The sequence below is a fragment of the Vombatus ursinus genome, unplaced genomic scaffold, assembly GCF_900497805.2.
Source record: "Vombatus ursinus unplaced genomic scaffold, bare-nosed wombat genome assembly UNPS02014877.1, whole genome shotgun sequence".
NCBI classification, from domain to species: domain Eukaryota; kingdom Metazoa; phylum Chordata; class Mammalia; order Diprotodontia; family Vombatidae; genus Vombatus; species Vombatus ursinus.
Window position 1 is genome coordinate 1,375,886 of NW_020954655.1, and position 18,548 is coordinate 1,394,433.

The 18,548-nt window shown below is 34.9% G+C and overlaps 1 protein-coding gene across 1 annotated transcript in view; it reads left to right on the forward strand.

Moving 5' to 3' along the window:
• The window catches only part of LONRF2 (LON peptidase N-terminal domain and ring finger 2), an 88,326-nt gene that overhangs the window by 37,266 nt on the left and 32,512 nt on the right, over window positions 1–18,548 (forward strand). The window contains exons 2-5 of the mRNA XM_027842570.1: window positions 6,791–6,909; window positions 13,931–14,053; window positions 16,025–16,186; window positions 16,967–17,192. Coding sequence (XP_027698371.1) covers window positions 6,791–6,909; window positions 13,931–14,053; window positions 16,025–16,186; window positions 16,967–17,192 — 630 coding nt within the window. The remainder of the gene's footprint in view (window positions 1–6,790; window positions 6,910–13,930; window positions 14,054–16,024; window positions 16,187–16,966; window positions 17,193–18,548) is intronic.

The window sequence follows — 18,548 nt, forward strand, 5'->3', positions numbered from 1 at the left end:
TGGAAGAAAATTTCATAATGAGAGCTATCCAAAAGTAGAATAGTCTCCTCCTAAGAGTAAGTTCCTCATTACTGTCAGCATCCAAGATCCTCTATGGGAGGTTGGATCAAATCTCCCTCTTTCATTTTGATGATAGCAGTATCCTCCATCCACCCATGTTGGAACTTCAAAGTAATCTTTGGTTCTTCTCTTTTTCTTATCATTGGTAGTCAATTAGTTTTCAGGACCTATTGATTCTATTGCCGTAGCAGCTCTTTCATCTGTCCATTTCTTTTTACTCTTGAATTCACTTAGCCTAAACTCTAAATCTCCTCTAACCTGTGCTATTATAATAGTCCTCTAGTTGATCTCTCTACTTTCATACTCTCCGCTCTCTTGCCTACACATAAAGTTGTCAAAATAATCTGCTTAAGGTACAGGTCTAACCAGGTCACTCTCTTGTTTGACAGCCTCCAGTAATGTCCTGTTGGTTTTAGATTAAAATACAAATTCCTTGGCTCATCATTAAAAACCTTCTATAATCTGGCAGCAACTGTTTCAGTTGGCTTTTTATCTCCAGTATCTAGTACAGTTTCTTGTTTGATTAAATTGAAATTTGAAAGTTCTTTCAATGCTCTTGGATATAATTTATCTAGATGTAAATTGGATATAAATTATCTAGATGTAATGACTTGTGCTCATTGAAAGATGCTCCTTTACCATCTCATTACTCTTTCATACCAAGAAACTTAAGTTTCAGGTCCTTGTTAAGTATTGTTGTTGTTATTGTTATTGTAACTCTGAGTCTTAAGGTCATTCTCCTTGCACAGTGGGAGTTGAGTAGTTCTGCCTTCTTTCTGACATATTATCAGTTTATCTTTCTTAGTCTTCCACTTGGCCCCAACATAGCTAATGACTAATACTCATAGAAAGCCCCAACTCATTCAAGGCTTTAGCATTTCTGACATTGTTATAAAACCAAAAGTCCCTACATTAGCTTTATCTTTACCTGACATTTTTTTCTGTCTTCTATACATATTTTTAAAATCTAAATTGGTCAGTAAGTAATCTGTGCAGCCATAGATCCTGATAGAGATAACACAGGATCCTGAACCCAAGAGCCTTAGGAGCACTTCCAGCTCACAGCCATCATCCTGGAAAACAAAACAGGTGGAAATGTAACCTCGAAATCGCTCCTGTAGGTGCTACAGTCACATCTACTGAAGACTCAGGAAGCAGAGTTCTTAGCACTTTCAAATGATTCAACATCAGAAACTGATTTTTTATCAGTGGAAATGACATTAAAGAAGAAGCATTACCATCTGCTCTCTGCTGCTGACCTGCAGCTGAAACCTTCCATCTGGGTTGTCTCCTTCATTAGGATGAGCTCTGTGAGAGCAGGGACTGTTTTTTTCTCTTGGTATCTCCAGCACTTAGCACAATGTTTTGCACATAGTTAACACTTAATAAATGCTTCATTCATTAATTCATTTAGATAATCCTCCTATTTTCTTCTTCATTTGGAATCAATTAAATGTGTGTCATAACAGTTTCATTCTTGAGAGCTTTTGAGTACATGTACCTTGTAGAATCTTTAGGACATGAAATTTTCAACCCATCCTTTCTCTGAATTGTTTGAAATCTACTCATAGAGTCTTAAGACTGTGCCCCTTGTTCTTTTATCGTTCTTGGCCTCTCCAAAATGTCATTTCCTTTCAAGGTTCCTGTCATTACCACTTAGGTGAGCAGTTCTTCATTAGTCAGTTCTTCAAAAAGAGCACTTCCTTTTGCCCCTGCCCCACCACAGTATTGCTTCTTTTCCTCCCTGCTTCTGTCCCTACCCAAAGGCTCTTTTCCCATGCTTCTCTCTCATTTCATAGATTTCTGAATATGGCACATCATTTTGATATTCACCACCCCTTTTATCTACTGCCATGTTGTAGTAATGAATCATATCCCTCTAATTTGTAATGATCTCTAAGAAGTAAAATCTACCTCGTTAAATTCAAACCTCTTTTTGTTTATTGTGATCCTTGTTCTCTACGTTTTTTGTCGTTCAGTAGTTCAGTTGTGTTTGACTCTGTGACCCCATGGACCATAGCATGCCAGTCTCTTCTTTCCTCAACTGTCTCCCAAAGTCTGTCCAAGCTCATGTTCCCTGCACTGTCCATCTCATCCTTTGCCATCCTTTTCTCCTTTTGCCTTCAATCTTTCCTAACATCAGGGTTTTTTCCAGTAAGTCCCATCTTCTCATTATATGGCCATTAAGTTTCAGCTTCATTATTTGTCCTTCCAATGAATAGTCTGAAATATTTTTTTGAAGTATTGACTGATTTGATTTCCTTGTCCAAGGAATTCTCAAAAGTCTTCTCCAGGACCACCATTCTAAAATGTCGATTCCTTAAAGCTCAGCTTTCCTTATAGCCTTACTCTCACAGACATACATTACTATTGGAAAACCATACCTTTGATTATATGGACTTTTGTTGGCAATGTGATGTCTGCTTTTTAGTATTTTTCAAGGTTTGTCATAGCTTTTCTTTCAAGGAGGCAAGCATCTTTTAATTTCGTGGCTACAGTCACCATCTGCAGTGATCATTGACCTCAAGAATATAAAATCTGACACTGTTTCCATTTCTTCCTCCTCTATTTGCCAGAAAGTAATGGGGACCAGTTGCCAAGATTGTAGTTTTTGTTTTGTTTTGTTTTGTTTTATATTAAGCTTCAAGATGGCTTTTATACTCTCCGCTTTCATTCTTATCAAGAAGTTTCTTAATTTCTCTTCACTTTCTTCCATCAGAGTATTGTCTGTGTATCTGAAGTTGTTGATATTTCTCTCAGTAACCTTAATTCTGGCTTTTGATTCATCTAGCCAGGTATATCACATGACGTACTCTTCATATAAATTAAATAAGGTGAGAGTATACAGCCTTGTCATACTCCTTTTACAATCCTAAACCAATCAGTTGCTTCATGTTTGGTTCTGTTATTTCGTGACCCACAGACAGGTTCCTCAGGAGACAAGTAAAATGATCTAGTACACATGCCCCCCCTTTGAGAACTTGCCACATTTTGTTGTGATCTACACTTATTGTAGTTAATGAAGCAAAAGTAGATGTTTTTTTCTGGAACTCCCTTGCTTGCTTTCTCCATAATCTAGTGAATGTTGGCAATTTGGTTACTAGTTCCTTTGCCTCTTTGAAAACCAGCCTGTTCTCCTGGAAATTCTCAGTTCACATATTACCGAAGCCTAGATTGCAAAATGTTAAGTTTAACTTTGCTGGCATGTGAAATGAGTGCAATTGTTATTTGAACATTCTTTGGCATTGCCCTTCTTTAGGATTGGGATGCAAATTGATTCTTTTTCAATGCAGTGGTCACTGTTGAGTTTTTCAAATTTGCTGGCATATTGAGTGCAGCACTTTATTGTTGCTGTTGTTAACAGCACATTGATATTTAAAGCCGTGTTATTATTGTCCCTGTTCCTGGATACTGTCTCCTATGAATTACTGGATGTTTTTCTGCAGCTGTGTTCTATCAAGTCCAACCATGAAGGGAAGTCACTACCTGGAGGGGCATAGGATTCATTTGTTAACTCTTGCTTTTTACCTGTCATTTCGTAGTGCCATGTGTCACCCCACCACCATGCCCCACCCCTAGTAGGTGTGACTGTTGACAATTTGGGCCTAACCTGGGGGGCAGCAAGCAGAGTGCATCAGTCACACTGAATAAGGTGCAGAGAGTCCAAAGGCAGAGGGCATAGAGGGTGGGGTGGGAGAGGGAGGCAGACAGCACAGGTAACAGCAGATGGGAGAAGAAGGACAAATAAAGTCACTTACGTTACTGAGGATCAGAGTTGGGAACACTTAGGAAGCAGGGACCCATAGCAGTAGGAGTAGTGCTCAAGGGGCATGATTTTGGGGTTTCATTTTTATAGGATTCTAGTGGGAGGAAGGGGAATTAAGTCTTAATCCACACCCCTTGAGCGTTGCCTCATTAACATATCAAGGTCATCTGAAAATTAGCAAGACCATTTTAGGGTTGCCTCATTAACATAAAGTTATTCTGGCTTTATTGGGTGTCTGGTACTCATCTGCGTCTTGTAGGCTGAGGGCCCTTTGCTAGGGTCTACCTGGCTTCTCTTAATAGAGAATTTAGTCTCTGCATGTGGCCTTAATTGATGAGGCAGTTTTGGCAAGTGGCTTCTTTGTTTCCTTCTTACACTCTTAATTCCTCTTTCCTATCTTACACTGGCTACTTACATGTTTACTTATGACACTACTGTTGGGGTAGTCACAATTTTAATAGAAGCTGCTATTCTCTAAAATGGCTCATCAGATTTTAAAAAAAGAACTATTACTTTGGAGAATATGTGTGTATATATGTGTATATAATATGTATATGTGTGTATATACACATATACACATATATATGTTCACCAAATATATATAGAATGCACATTCTGTATTCTATAAACATATACATATACACACGTGTATATGTGTGTATATGTAATTTAGATTTGCATGTAATTGAATTCATTAATATTCAGCATGATTACCCTTCCCTTTCTCCATGTAAATCCAAGGTTGGCAAACTATGACCCGCATAAAATCTGACCCACTTCTTGTTTTTGTATAGACTTTGAGAGAAGATTGGTTTTTAAACTTTTTTTAATGGCTGAAAAAAATAAATAGAAAAATGGTATTTTGCGACATGAAAAAATTAAATTAACATTTCATTGTCAATAAATACAATTTTATTAGAACAGAACGGTGTTCGTTCCTTTACCATTGTTTCTATCTGCTTTCATCTACGGTGGCAGAGTTGATTAGTGTAAGACCACATGTGTCACTCTGATTACTTCCCACTACTGTTTGGTGTACTACAAATTGCAATGACGCAGTTTTAACTCTACAGTCTTTCAAGTGTCATATGTATCATTGTTACTTATTTTGTTTATTTTTTTTTATTACCAGTGCATACTCATCATGTTAAGACAAGAAAAAAAATTCATCATTTTTCATTATATTTTTATTTAATTATGATTTTTTAAAGCTTAATGCCAAATTGAAATTCTTCTGAATGAGAAGAACTTCCCTCAACCACTACTATCAAACATCAGATGCTGAATAGTTTTGGAAATTAGCTTTTGCTTGCAGACTTGAGAATATTTCTTAATGAATTCAACCTAAAATTACAAGAGAAAACAGTGCTTATATGTGAAATTTATAGTCTTTAAAGTAAATTAACCTGACAACTAATGTTGTTTGAATCGTAAGTATTGTTAAGTTTTTTATACACTTTCCATGCTGTCAAAAGCTAAAACATAGAAAACAAATTGCCATTCCCATACAAATTTGCGGTGTATGTATTTTCTGAGCTCAGACTACAGTGCTACCAGTGTTTTCAGACCTTGACACAAGTTCAAAAGAAATTCCTGTGTTTCAAAATTGATTTAATTTTGTAGTTAAGGAGCTTCTACTTAACTTTCGATGTAAAATGATTAATCTGTAACATAATGACATGCCAAAAAGAAAATATCAAGCAAAGACTCTAATAAAACCCGATAAATGCCTTCCAAGTGATTAATTTGCTTAATTAAAATCATATGCTTATTGATTGATATCAATATTTGACAATACCTATCCGTGTAAACCTTTAGCATCAGTTGTGAGACACGGGAGATGCTTGTGCAAGTCTGCTTAGCATAGCATGCCTGCATCCAAGAAGGTATTCTGCTCTGTGAGCAAAGCAGAATTGTAGTAGCACAAAGGAAACGTGAGATGTGCAAAAACCTCCATCCCAAATGTTCAGATGGACTATTTGTGCCCAACCTGTTATCCCAAAAGTCAGAATACCATTCTCATTAGTAGACCTGTATTACAAAAAAATGCACACCATTATCATTATATTGTGAATTTCATCAAAAAAGTTAAGGAAATTTGTTTTCTCTCTTTTTACATGTCTTTTCCTTTCCAAGTTTTCATTCTTTGGTGCTGTGCTTGATTATGTTCCCAGAAGCATAGCCCTCGTTACAATTTTAAAAGTTGACATATGTTACAGTGAGACAAAAGTAGAGTTATTAAAGAGAGCTCACATAATGCCCTAGTCTTCCTAGATTTGCCACTTTCCTGTACTCATTTTCCTAACCAATTTTTTGAGTGCTATCAGTAAACAGAAAAAGGCTTTCCTATTACTGCCATTCTTGCCAATGTGAGAGTATGTAGTAGATGAGCAATTCTTAGTAATACCCCCATACCCCCACCCATTTGAAGGGTAAGTAGAGGAAGGGAAGTTTTCTTCCCTTTTGCATATAAGAAGAAAGTATATGGTTTGTTTTCTGCGTTCACAAGAGAAAATCAGGTTTATTATATATAGGGAAACAAATTAAGTCATCAATGTTATGAATATCTCAGGTATAATTTTTGACAATCTCTTGTGAGTTACTTTCTTTGTCCTTTGTAGTTATTGACTTTAAGCTACATAGTTCATCAATTAATAGTTTAAATTATTTTACCTAAGGTATTTGTAATAATTCACTTTGGCTACTGAACTGAAGTCTTGGATATTTTTGAGTGTGTACATGCATATGCTTTCTGACATTTTAAGTATTTATGGATATCTGAAAGAGTTTATATAAAAGCCCCAATGCTCACTAAGGAAATACATAAAATTTATTGACAGTAGGAAGAATTATTTTTGCTTTCATTTTAATGTTTATTTTCTAGGTATTTGCAGAAGATTTTCAGTTAGTTTACATTAGAATCAGTACTTTTAATTAGTTTTTTTTTTCCTTTGTTTATTCCAGCTCCTGGTGACAGTTTGTTAACAGTACAACGAGCAGAATTATGCACAGTCATGAAGAAGTATACTCAAGCCCTTCATGATGCAGACGTAGTTTGCAGAAGTAAACCCCTATGGCCAAAGGTATTATTTCTTGGTTTTGAATGGAAAGTAATAATTTATCTGCAAGAGAAATAGTACTTTTGTCTGGGAAACCTTTTAAAAAAGAGATATAAGTAATTGACATTAAGTACATATGGATAGTAGCAGTTTCTGCATAATTACACAAGTATCCTTATGAATTATTGTGCTTTTACTAATCAGGTTAAAAGACATAGTCTTGGCCTTCCTAGAAACTTTACCTAATATATCACTAATTTGGACAGATGCTAAATGACATATGGATAACTGAATAAATATTAGTCAACTGTAATCTCTAAACAAAGTAAGTGCATTTTGTGGAGTGGCAAGTGAAGAAGTATACTAGGAGTTCCACATTTAAGCAGTGTAATTGGTTTTATAAGTTGAAGTATAAATGTAAGTAATTTTGAGGTGTGACATTTATAAACAGTACACTTGTATTGCGGACAGGTTTAAATATAGGAAAAAATGATTAAGAAAAACAAAGAATTTAAAATACTAGAAAATTGTGTTAATGAGAGTGTTTGACTTTGGTCCCAAATCTTGTAAGGAGATTAGTATTTTTCCCACACTGGCAGAAAAAGGAATATTGATAAATAATAATAGTCCAACAATGGTAACTTAAATTAGATTTAATGGATTTCAGGAAGCCAAAGATGGAAATATGTAGAAACTTTCTGAACTTATCATTTAAAGCCTCCCCAATATCCATCTATATTTTGAATTCTTAAACTAAAAAATTCATTATCCTCCTGTCATCTAAGAAACACCAAGCAGTGTTGTAAAAAGAACCCTAGCTTTGGAGTCATAAATTCTACATTCAAATCATGCCTCAAAGGGTATCATTGTAATGGTCACAGGAGGTAAATCACATAACTTTTCTGGGCCTCCCTTTCCTTACCTATAAAATGAGATTGAAATAGATTGATATTTCTTACTGATCTAAATCTATGATCTTGTTAATCATTTGTTAACTAAAGAATTTTTCTCCCTGTTTTATTTTCTGTTCTTGGGAATCAGTGTTTATCAATCACGTGGAATAAGGCAAACATATAAATTGGGATATAACAATTCTTTTCAAATGAATGAAGCCCATTAAGTGATTGTATTATAAGAAACCATATACCTTTGGAATCATAAAAAGTTGAAAGATACCTTAAAGATCATCTAGTTAGTCCAGGTCCTTTATTTTGTTTTTTAAATTAATTTTATTTTCTGAAAAATTAATAAGTAGTTATTTTCTCTCCTTCCTATCCCCTTTACTTTTACCCCTGGACAAAAAAAAAAATGAAAACAAAAACAAAACCCTTGTAACAAATATCCAAAGTCAGACGAAACAAATTGTAACATTGGCCATGTCCAAAAACTTATGTCTCGTTCTGCATATGGAATTCAATGCCTCTTTGTAAGGAGATGGATAACCTCCTTCATCTTTGGTGTTCTGAAATCTTAATTGGTCATTGTGTTGATTATATATCTTAAGGATTTCAAAGTTGATCCTTTTTACAGTGGAGTATAAATTGTTCTCCTGCTCATTCGCTCTGTATTAGTTCATGCAAGTCTTTCCAGGTTCCTCTGAAACTGTCCCTTTCATCATTTCTTATGATACGATAGTATTCCATTACATTCATCTGCCATAATTTATTCTCTCCCTACCTCCTCCTTCCACCTTCGTTGAGAAGGCAAGCAATTTGACATTGGTTACATATATGTAGTCTTGCAAAACACATTTCCACGTAAGTCATTCTATAAAGAAAACACAGACCAAAAAAAAAAAAATGAAAGAAAGAAAAGACAAGAAAAAGAAAAGTTGTGGAATCTGCTGCTATCATAGAATTAGAACTGGAGTAGACTTCGGTGTCATCTAAGAGCATCCACATCTGAACTTTGAAGATGTTTCTGTGTTTGTAGAATGAAGGCATTGAACTAGAACTCTAAGGTTCTTTCTACCTCTAATTCCTATAATCCCAACAGATGATCTCTCCAGGATGACTTCTAATGATGGAGAATGCCCTTTTTTCTCAAAGCACTCCATTCTACTTAGAACAATTTTAATTGTCGGAAAGTTTTTCTTAACCGAAACTAAAGTCTTCCTGGTACTACTGTACATTGGTCCTAGTTCTGTTCTGAGTGGCCAAATAAAACAAGTTTAATATCATAGTTTTGGGTCTTATTTCTAAAAGTAACCTTTATCTCATGGAAAAACGTCATTTACAGTTACTCTAGCAATTTCTTTTTTTCTTGAAGACTCTTTGGACTTTTTTGCATGTGTTCCATTAAAAAAAGCAATTCTCTGTTAAGTGCCTACTAGGTGTTGAGGATATAAAAACAAAAATAAACATATTTTACCCTTAAGGAGCTTAAATTCTATTAGATATTCCAGCCCCAATTGGGAACTATACCCAAAGGACTACAAAAATGTGCATACCCTTTTACCAACCAATACCACTACTAGGTCTGTATCTCAAAAAAGGTTTTTGAAAAAGAGAGAGAAAATGACCTATTTGTGCACTAATATTTATAACAACTCTTTTTTGTGATGGCAAAGAATTGGAAATAGAGATGTCTGTCGACTGGGGAATTGCTGAACAAGTTGTTGTATATGATTGTGATGGAATACTATTGTACCATAAGAAATGACGAGCAGGATGCTCTCAGAAAAACCTGGAAAGACTTACATGAACTGATGCAAAGTGAAATAAACAGAACCAGAACATTGTACATAACAGCAATATTTTGTGATGATCTATTGTGAATAACTTGGCTATTCTCAACAGTACAGTGATCAAGACAGTTCTGAAGGACTTAAGATGAAAGGTGATATCCATTTCCAGAGAAAGAACTGATGGAGCCTAAATGAAGACTAAAGATACTTGAAACTTTCTTTATTTTTTTCTTTTTCTTGTCTTTTCTTTCTTTCATTTTTTTTTTTGGCCTGTGTTTTCTTTATAGAATAACTTATGCGGAAATGTGTTTTGCAAGACTAAATATATGTAACCAATGTCAAATTGCTTGCCTTCTCAATGAAGGTGGAAGGGGGGGAGATAGGGAGAGAATTTGGAACCCAAAATTTTAAAAAAAAAGAATTTTAAAAATGTTTTTACAAGTAATTCGGGAGGAAAATAAAATGCTAAATTAAAAAAAAAAAGATATGTCAGCTCCAGTGCAACTATCTACATAATATCGATCTTTTTGGTCTTTCTCAGATATGGCAATTGCAAACTATCCTGAAAGGAAAAAAAAAGTTAAATTCTAAGAAAAAAGAAACTACTGCCCTTCCTGAATTATCAATTAATGAAATTTCTTTTTCTTAAAAATTTATTATTTTTAACGTTCATTTAAAACAAATTTTGAGTTCTTAATTCTCTCCTTCCCTTCAGCCCATTGAAAAGGAAAGCAATATGATATAAGTTATACATGTGAAATGATACAAAGTATATTTCTGTATTAGCCATGTTACAAAGTAACAGCAAGAAGAATAAAGAAAGTAAAAACAAAAATTATACTCCAGCCTGCACCTAGACTTCATCAGTTCTCTCTTTGGAGGTGGATAGCAATTTTCTTCACGAGTCCTTTTTAATTTTCTTGAATCATTGTATTGATCAGAGTAACTAAGTCTTTCACAGTTGATCTTCCTTAAAATATTGATGTTACTGTGTACAGTTGTCTGGTTCCACTCACTTCACTTTGTATCAGTTCACATAAATCTTCCTAGGTTTTTCTGGAACCATCCTGCTTATCTTTTCTTATAGAACAATAGTGTTCTAGCACACTCTTATACCACAGCTTATTCAGCCATTCCCCATTCAGCCATGGAATTTCTTAAAAATAGTTTAGTTCATCTCCTTCATTTTATAGTTAAAAAACAAACAAAAAAAAAATACCAAAAACTGAGGCCCAGAGAGGATAAGGAAGATACCCAGGTAGTTGATTTTTGGAACCATTAGAACTCAAATCTCTTCATTCACAATCCACTACTCTTTTAAATGTCACATGAAGCCATTCACTGAGAATTCCCTCTTCTCCATCTCACATTATTCAGATACCTTTTCCCCCTATTTCCTCCTTCACTCTTGTATCACGTGAAGTGGTGGCCCATTTCTCTGCCAAGCAAAATCCCTTGCTTTAACAAGTGATCCCATTCTAGCTTATCTTCTTCAGTAGATTGTTTCCACTATCGTCCCCACTCTTATTAATCTCCAGTCTCTCCCTGTCTGACTGCTTCCCTACTGCATGCAAACATATTCGTGTCTTTCCCATCCATTAAAATACTCACTTGATCCATCCATCCCTACTAGATATCGTCCTATATCTTGCTACTCTTCCATAGCTAAACTTCTTCACAAAGCTACCTACAATCAATGCCTCCCCTTCCTTTTCTTTTACCCTTTTCTTAACTCTCTACAGTCTGATTTCTGACCTCATAATTCAAGTGAAATTACTCTCTCCAGTTAACTGTGATGAAGTCTTAACTACTAAATCTATCATCAGCCATTTATTCATCCTTATCTTTCCGACCTAGTAGCAGCACTTAACACCATTGATCACCTTCTTTTCCTTGATATTCTCTTCTCTCTTAAGTTTTCATGACATTGCTCTTTCCTGGTTCTCTTCCTGCCTGTCTGACCATTTCTTTTCAGTCTCCTGTGCTGGATCTTTATCTCAGTCAAGTCCATTAAACATGAGTGTCCCACATGGTTATGTCCTGTGCCCTTTTCTCTTCTTTTTGCCCTCTCTGTTATTTTTGCTTGGTGATCTCAAGTTTCCTCATATTCAATGATCATTTTTATACAGATAGACACATATTCAGCTGTAACTCCTCTCCTGACCTCCAGTGTTACATCTCCAACTGCCTATCAGACATTTCTTACTTGATGTTCTATAATCATCTTAAACTCAATATGTCCAAAACTTAATTCATTATCTTTTCAGTTCAGTTTAGTGAACATTTGTTATGCACCTCTTATCTGCCAGTGCTAAACACTGGGAATACAGATAAGACGAAGACAATCCTTGCCCTCAAGTAGCTTACAATCTAATGGGGGTGGACAGCTCACAAAAAGAAGCTAGAATAGGAGCAGGGGGAACCACCAAGGAATATGTGATGGTAGGGTATCTTGTTCCAAAAAGTTGAAGCCCAACAGAACACTATGGATTCTTCATGACTTCCCTATTGCTGTGGAGGGAGTATCGCCATCCTCTTAGTCCCCTAGGCTGATAACCTCACTGTCATCCTTAACTTCTCTCATCCCTTATTTCCAGTCTATTGTCAAATCCTGTCAGTTTTACATTTGTAATTTTCCTCCTATACATTCCCTTCTCTCCTTACTTTGCACCTTATCATCTTATGCCTAGACTACTATGATAGCCTGCTGCTTGGTCTCTCTGCCACAAGTTTGTCTCCATTTCACTCCGTCTTCCACTCAGCTGCCAAAATGATCTTCATAAAGCATATATCTGACCATGTTACCCTCCACCCCCTCAATAATCTCCAGCAGCCCTCTACCACTTCCAGAATGAAATAGAAAATCCTCTTTTAGCTTTCAGAGTCAGTCAGTAAACATTTATTAAATGCCAGGCACTGTGCTATGTGCTGGGGGTATAAAAAAAAGGCCAAGATGGTTCCTGTCCTCAAGGAGCTCTCAATTTAATGGGGAAGAAAACAAGTATAATAATATATGCAAATAAGCTATACAAGGTAAATATGAAATAATTAAAAGAAGGAAGGTATTAGAATTAAGAGGGGTTTGGAAAAGCTTCCTACAGAAGGTGGGATTTTAGTTGAGACTTGAGGGAAGCCAAGAGGCAGAGGTGAATCTCTTATAACTTGACCCTCTTACTTTTCCATTCTTCTTACTTTTCACTTCCCTTCCACAACTGCCATAATCTAGTGACACTGCCCTCCTTGCTGTTCTTTACACACAACACTCCACCTCCTGACTTGGTACATTTTCACTGTGTCTCCAATGCTGGAATTCTCTTCCTCTTCATCTTTGCTTCATGACTTTCCTGGCTTCTATCTAGTCTCAGTTAAAATTCCATCTTTTTCAAAAGGCTTTTTCTAGTCCTTCTGGTGCTAGTGTATTTCTTCAGTGATTATCTCCAATTTATCTTCTGGGTGTTGTGTGTATTTTTAATGCAAATGGTTACCTTTGATTTAAAATTAGAATAAGCAAATGAGTTAAAATCTACTTGTTCTAAGCTAAATTGACAAAATAAATCACTAGAGAAAATGACATGTATGATATGTAGCAGAGACTTTAAAAAATATAGGGATGAAACTGGGGAAACATTGCTAACGTGTGTAGCCTCTTATTAATAGCTTATATGCCCAGAGCACAGTAGATATGTGATTGCAAATATGGCAGTCATTTTTTATATGAAAATCTCTTTAATTGAGACAATGTGAGGAGTGTGGGGGGAAAAAAGAATTTTAGGATTATTTTAATTTTCATGTTGGAAAATCTATATGAACATATAACACATTACTAATCACTTAAACCAGAATATTCCACTGAGGAAAAAAAGATGACATATTCTCTGTAAGGAATTAAGCTTAATTTGTTTGGTGAAAAATACAACAATTTGAAACTCAAATGAGGTAAATTTATGATAAATGAAAAGAAGTCCTGCTTCTTTTCAAGCAGACACTGGTAAAACATGTAAATTAATTTAAAAATGTATAAAATATCTGTGGATTCCTCTTAGCAAAAGCTGAGCTATCAGGTTAGCCCTAGAACAATCAAGCCTCCTATACATAGTTTGTCCCTTCCAGCTATAAAATACCAGAAGTTCCTTTGTAATCTAGTAAGTAGGTAGTTTGGAGAAATTTAGACTTTAGTAATTTGGCATTGACTTTGTCAAAGGAATATAGTAGAAGTCATTCACACATGGTTCATTTGTTTTAAAATTTGCTTAACAAATTAGTTTCAATGATTATTCTTCAAGCTTATTGTTCTTAAAGTAGGATGAATTACATGCATATTGCATTTTAAGTATTTATCTTTTTATTTGCTACATATAGGGACATTATGTGAAAGCTCAGGCTCTTTCTGGATTGGGAAGAACTGAGGAGGCATTGAAGGAGTTTCTCTATTGTGTTGCCTTAAATCCTGGACGAGGAAAAGTAAAGAAAGAAGCCCAAAAGGTAGAGTGATTATTTGAATGTGGTTTTTTTTTTCCTTCAAATTAGGCTGCATTTTTTCTTTTTTTTTTTTGAAAAAGTTTTATTGTTTTATTTATTTTGTTAAGTATTTCCCAATTGAATTTTTTCACATTGATTTTTTAAAATTTTGAGTTACAAATTCTCCCCTCCTTACTGTCTATCCCTCATCCATTGAAAAGGCAAGCAATATATTAATTATACGTATGAAGTCATTCAAAAATTAGCCATGTTGTCAAACAAAAAGCAAGAAGAAAAAAGTGAAAAAGGGATGCTTCAATCTGCACTGAGTTCATCGATTCTTTCTCTGGAGACTGATAACCTTTTTCATCATAGGTCCTTTGGAATTATTTTGGATTACTGTATTGATCAGAGTAGCTAAGTCTTTTCAGAATTTGATCATTGTTACATTATTGTTGTTACTGTGTACAGTGTTCTCTTGGTTCTGCTCACTTCACTTTTCATCAGCTCAAAAAGTCTTCCCAGGTTTTTCCCAAACCAATCCTGCTTATCATTTCTTTTAGTACAGTAGTATTCCATCACAATCATATACCACAACTTGTTCAGCCATTCCCCAGTTGATGAGCATCCCCTCAATTTCCAGTTCTTTGCCATTGGGATGCATTTATAAGTTCTACATTTTTCATAAAATTAGCTATTAAGAAGCACTTTCTCTACATTCTATGAATTTAAGAATTTTACTATTCTAGTATCTGAGTTGGATATCCTTTCCCCCCTCTATGGCTAGTAGTGCTTTATGATAGTAGATACACATAACCCAATTCTGTATAAAATAATGATAATGTCATAGGGGAAATAGAGACTTAATGTGATGCAATAGGCTTGGGTGTCTAGATCATTTTCCCCTTGAGTGAGTAACTGAAGTAACTACAGTTTTTATAGCTGGGGACAAAAACTCAATTCTCAATACATTTTTCATTGTATCATGTTCTTAAAAAAGAAAAAGAATCATTCAATGGCCAACCTTTCTGGTGCTGTGTCTTTTTGCATTTAACTAGGCTGGTTCTAGGACCAAAGACAATAGTCTATTGTTGGAGCTTTCTCAAAGCCTCTCCAGTTTGGTATAGACTGCCAGAGCTCATGTTTCACTGGCGTAGCCTTCATAGCCATCATCAGTATTATGTTAGTAGAAATAAGATTTGAGCATAAAGGGCATAAATATATTATTGAGAATATTTATTTATGAGGATGTGGCCAGTAGTGAGAATGAGAAACAATAAATAAACAGTCCCAGTATACCAAAAGAACAAGAGAAGGAAGAACCTTTAACACATTGGGTAGATCTTTTATGGAGTATTTATGGGAAAACATGAACAAGATAAAATGTTGATAATGCGTAGAATGAGGAGGTGGGATGGGGTGGTAGTCTGCATTAGTGAAGAAAACACACCAAGGAAATGACAGATACCTCAAAGTGTCTTAGTGTTGCAGTATATTAATGCAGTTTAAATGAATTTACCTGAATTTTTCTTAGCAGTTATTCAGATTTTCACTTATAAGCATAATGTAGGTCAACTTTTTGTTAGAATTTTTTCCCATAACGGCTTGGTACTTCAGAGAGAAATAATTGTTTCTTATCCATTAGAATATATTAAGAAACTTTTGTCATATGAATCCAGTAGCAGATGCTTAAACATCATAGGCAGTCTGACGACCACCTATTGTAAGTACTTAAAGTTGAGGAGATTAGAATTTAATTGTAAATATTCCCTGTGAGAAGATCAACCCTATTTTGGGAAAGATATTTTTAACCTTAGATTTTTATTTGTTTTGTTTTGTGTTGTTTTTTTTTTCATCTGGACAATGTATGACAGTTCTTTTTGGAGTTATTTAAACAAAACATCCTTTAGACTTCAAAATCTATAAGCTTCCTGAGGTATGTTGTCTCTGAAAATGTGGTGGCCCCAATATTTTCTTTTCTTTGTAATTATTTAGGTAATGTGTGAAGTGTTTTTCCCAGCTTTGGAAAATGTACATGAAAATTTAACATCTTCCTTCCGAAGTCGAACACCTTACACCAGATTGAAACCTAAATTTACAAGTAACATAAATACTCAGTCTGAACTACGAGATGATTCTAGTGCAGGATGTTCTAAGGTAGGAAGTCCTTACATTTTTTGATAGTCTTGATTTAATACTGCTGTAGTGTTCCAAAAATATTTAGCAAAATAATTAAGATATTAAGTACAACATGAAAAATCTACAAATAATCCTTGAAGTCTGCTTAGCTTTAGCTTGTGTCTTATTGTAGTACCAGTTAAGGTACTGCATTTTGTGACACCTGGGTTGTGAAAGTTAGGTAATTTGGAAGGTGTCAAGGAGAGTGATGAAAATAATTATAGTGCACATTTTTATGATATTTTAAGGTTTTGTACACATCAGAATGTTCTCAAAAGAACTCTGTGAGATGGCTACTGCAAGTGTTATTACTCCTATTTTATAGAAGAGGAAACTGAGGTTTGGAAAGTTTAAGTAACCTCCCCATGGTAACCACATTTTTAAGTGTCAGAGGGGAATCTTAATTCAAGAATCTTATAACTTTAAGTTCTGAACCCTTTGTGCTATACCTCATAAATAACTCAAGAAAGGGTTAGAAGAAATGACATTTAAAAGAAAAAAGTTGAATTGTGTTATTTTGCCTGGAGAAGAGAAATCAGAAGGACTTCTTTGACATTTGAGAAGATTTTTTTTGTGTAGGTGAATGGAGCTCAGTTGGTTCTCTGAAGAAATCCTCACCATGAAAATCTGGCATTTTAAGGTCTAATAGCAGTTGAAGCAGGTTACAGAAGAAGATTGTAGGCTCTTGTTTCTTTAAAGATCACTAAGCTTTTTTTCCTGATATTCCCCCTTTAAATTGTTTATATCTTTTATTCCCAGGATTCTTTGTTCCAATTCAATAAAACTCTGTCCCAGGAGTCTGATGTCTATCAAAACTCCGATTCTTCAGTTTCACATCTTGTACTCGATCAACATTTTGAAGATAAAAAAAAGACTTTTAAAACAACCCTTTCCAGTGTGTCTAGCACTAGTTTAAAGAGAGAGTTTCCTACTGATTTGGAAGATGTGCAGAATTTGAACGTCCCTAACAAAATTTCCAAGGAAGGTTAGTGACCTACAGTTCATTGGAGGATGTGACTTCAAAGCATTGAGTATTAAGTTCTGGTGTGTATCTTAAAAGGGGTGGTGAGAAGGATACACTCTATTATATTTGTTTTTATACTATAGAAAATTGAATGAAGTTTGTACAACTTTGTGCTTCAATCCCTTCCAGTTTTACCCCTCCTCAAAAAAAAAAACTTTGAAAAACTCATTGCATTATTGAGTTAAAAAAAATATATATAGTCCAGTATTGTGAAATGGGAGAAAAAAGAAATGAAAACTTCATCAGTGGTGACAGCTGGGCAGAAGTGCTTATTAGGTTCTTGGTCTCGGCATAAATTTAATGATTTCCCAAAGTGAAGTTTTCCCATACTTCACAAGCTACTAAACTTCATAAGCATGTTTTTGCTACAGATTACAAACTACTAAGAAATCATAATTGTTTAAATATTACCTACTGACTCAAGAGTGATAAAGGCCTCAAAGAATTGGCATTTTCTTCAGTTGTTTTGTGTAAGAAATGCTTGTGTGTTGTTTTCTTTCACATATAATTATTTACTTCCATCTATTTTAAATAATTTGTTGTGCTTGCCATCATAACATAACATGAATCACACATTCCATTAATACTCCAGATGATTTGTTTTCCCTCCCTTCAAGAAGAAAGTGCAAAACAAATCTCTTTCTGTATTTTAATAGCTGAAATGGTATTGTCTACCAGGGGTGGGGAAACTTGTGGTCTCGAGGCCACATGTGGTTCTCTAGGTCTTCAATGTGGTCCTTTGACTGATTCCAAACATCACAGATTCTGTCTGGATTCAGTCAGAGGGCTGCACTTAAGGACCTAGAGGGCCACATGTAGCCTCCAGGCCACAGGTTCTTTACCCCTGAACACCATAACTCTTCATCAAACCAATTAAATTTTTAGAAATAAAGAGTCCAGAAAGCAGAGTTCATTGCTGTGATGCTTCTTGGATCTGATCAGGTTAGGTATATCTCAGCTAATTATGTCCAGTTAAAGTTGGGAGAGGATCAAAATTTCTGATAGTATGGGGAGTATTTGGAAGTAGAACTTTCATCAAAGTTAAAAAGAGTGATTGCTGTGAGTTTTTTTTTCCAATTACATATAGTTTTGTTTTTAAACTTTCAGAATTTAAGCTGTGAAAGTTAGCTGTCATGTTAACTATGATTGATTTTAAGTCAGATAGCTCATAAATAATTTTTAGGGCTAGTTTAACCTACATGTTTGTCTACATGATCATAATTTCTGTGTGCTTGCTAACTAAAAGAGAAGTAATGTACTTAACCTGTTATTGAGCCTGCTATCTAATCTTTCTAATTCTTCTTTTTTTTTTTTTTT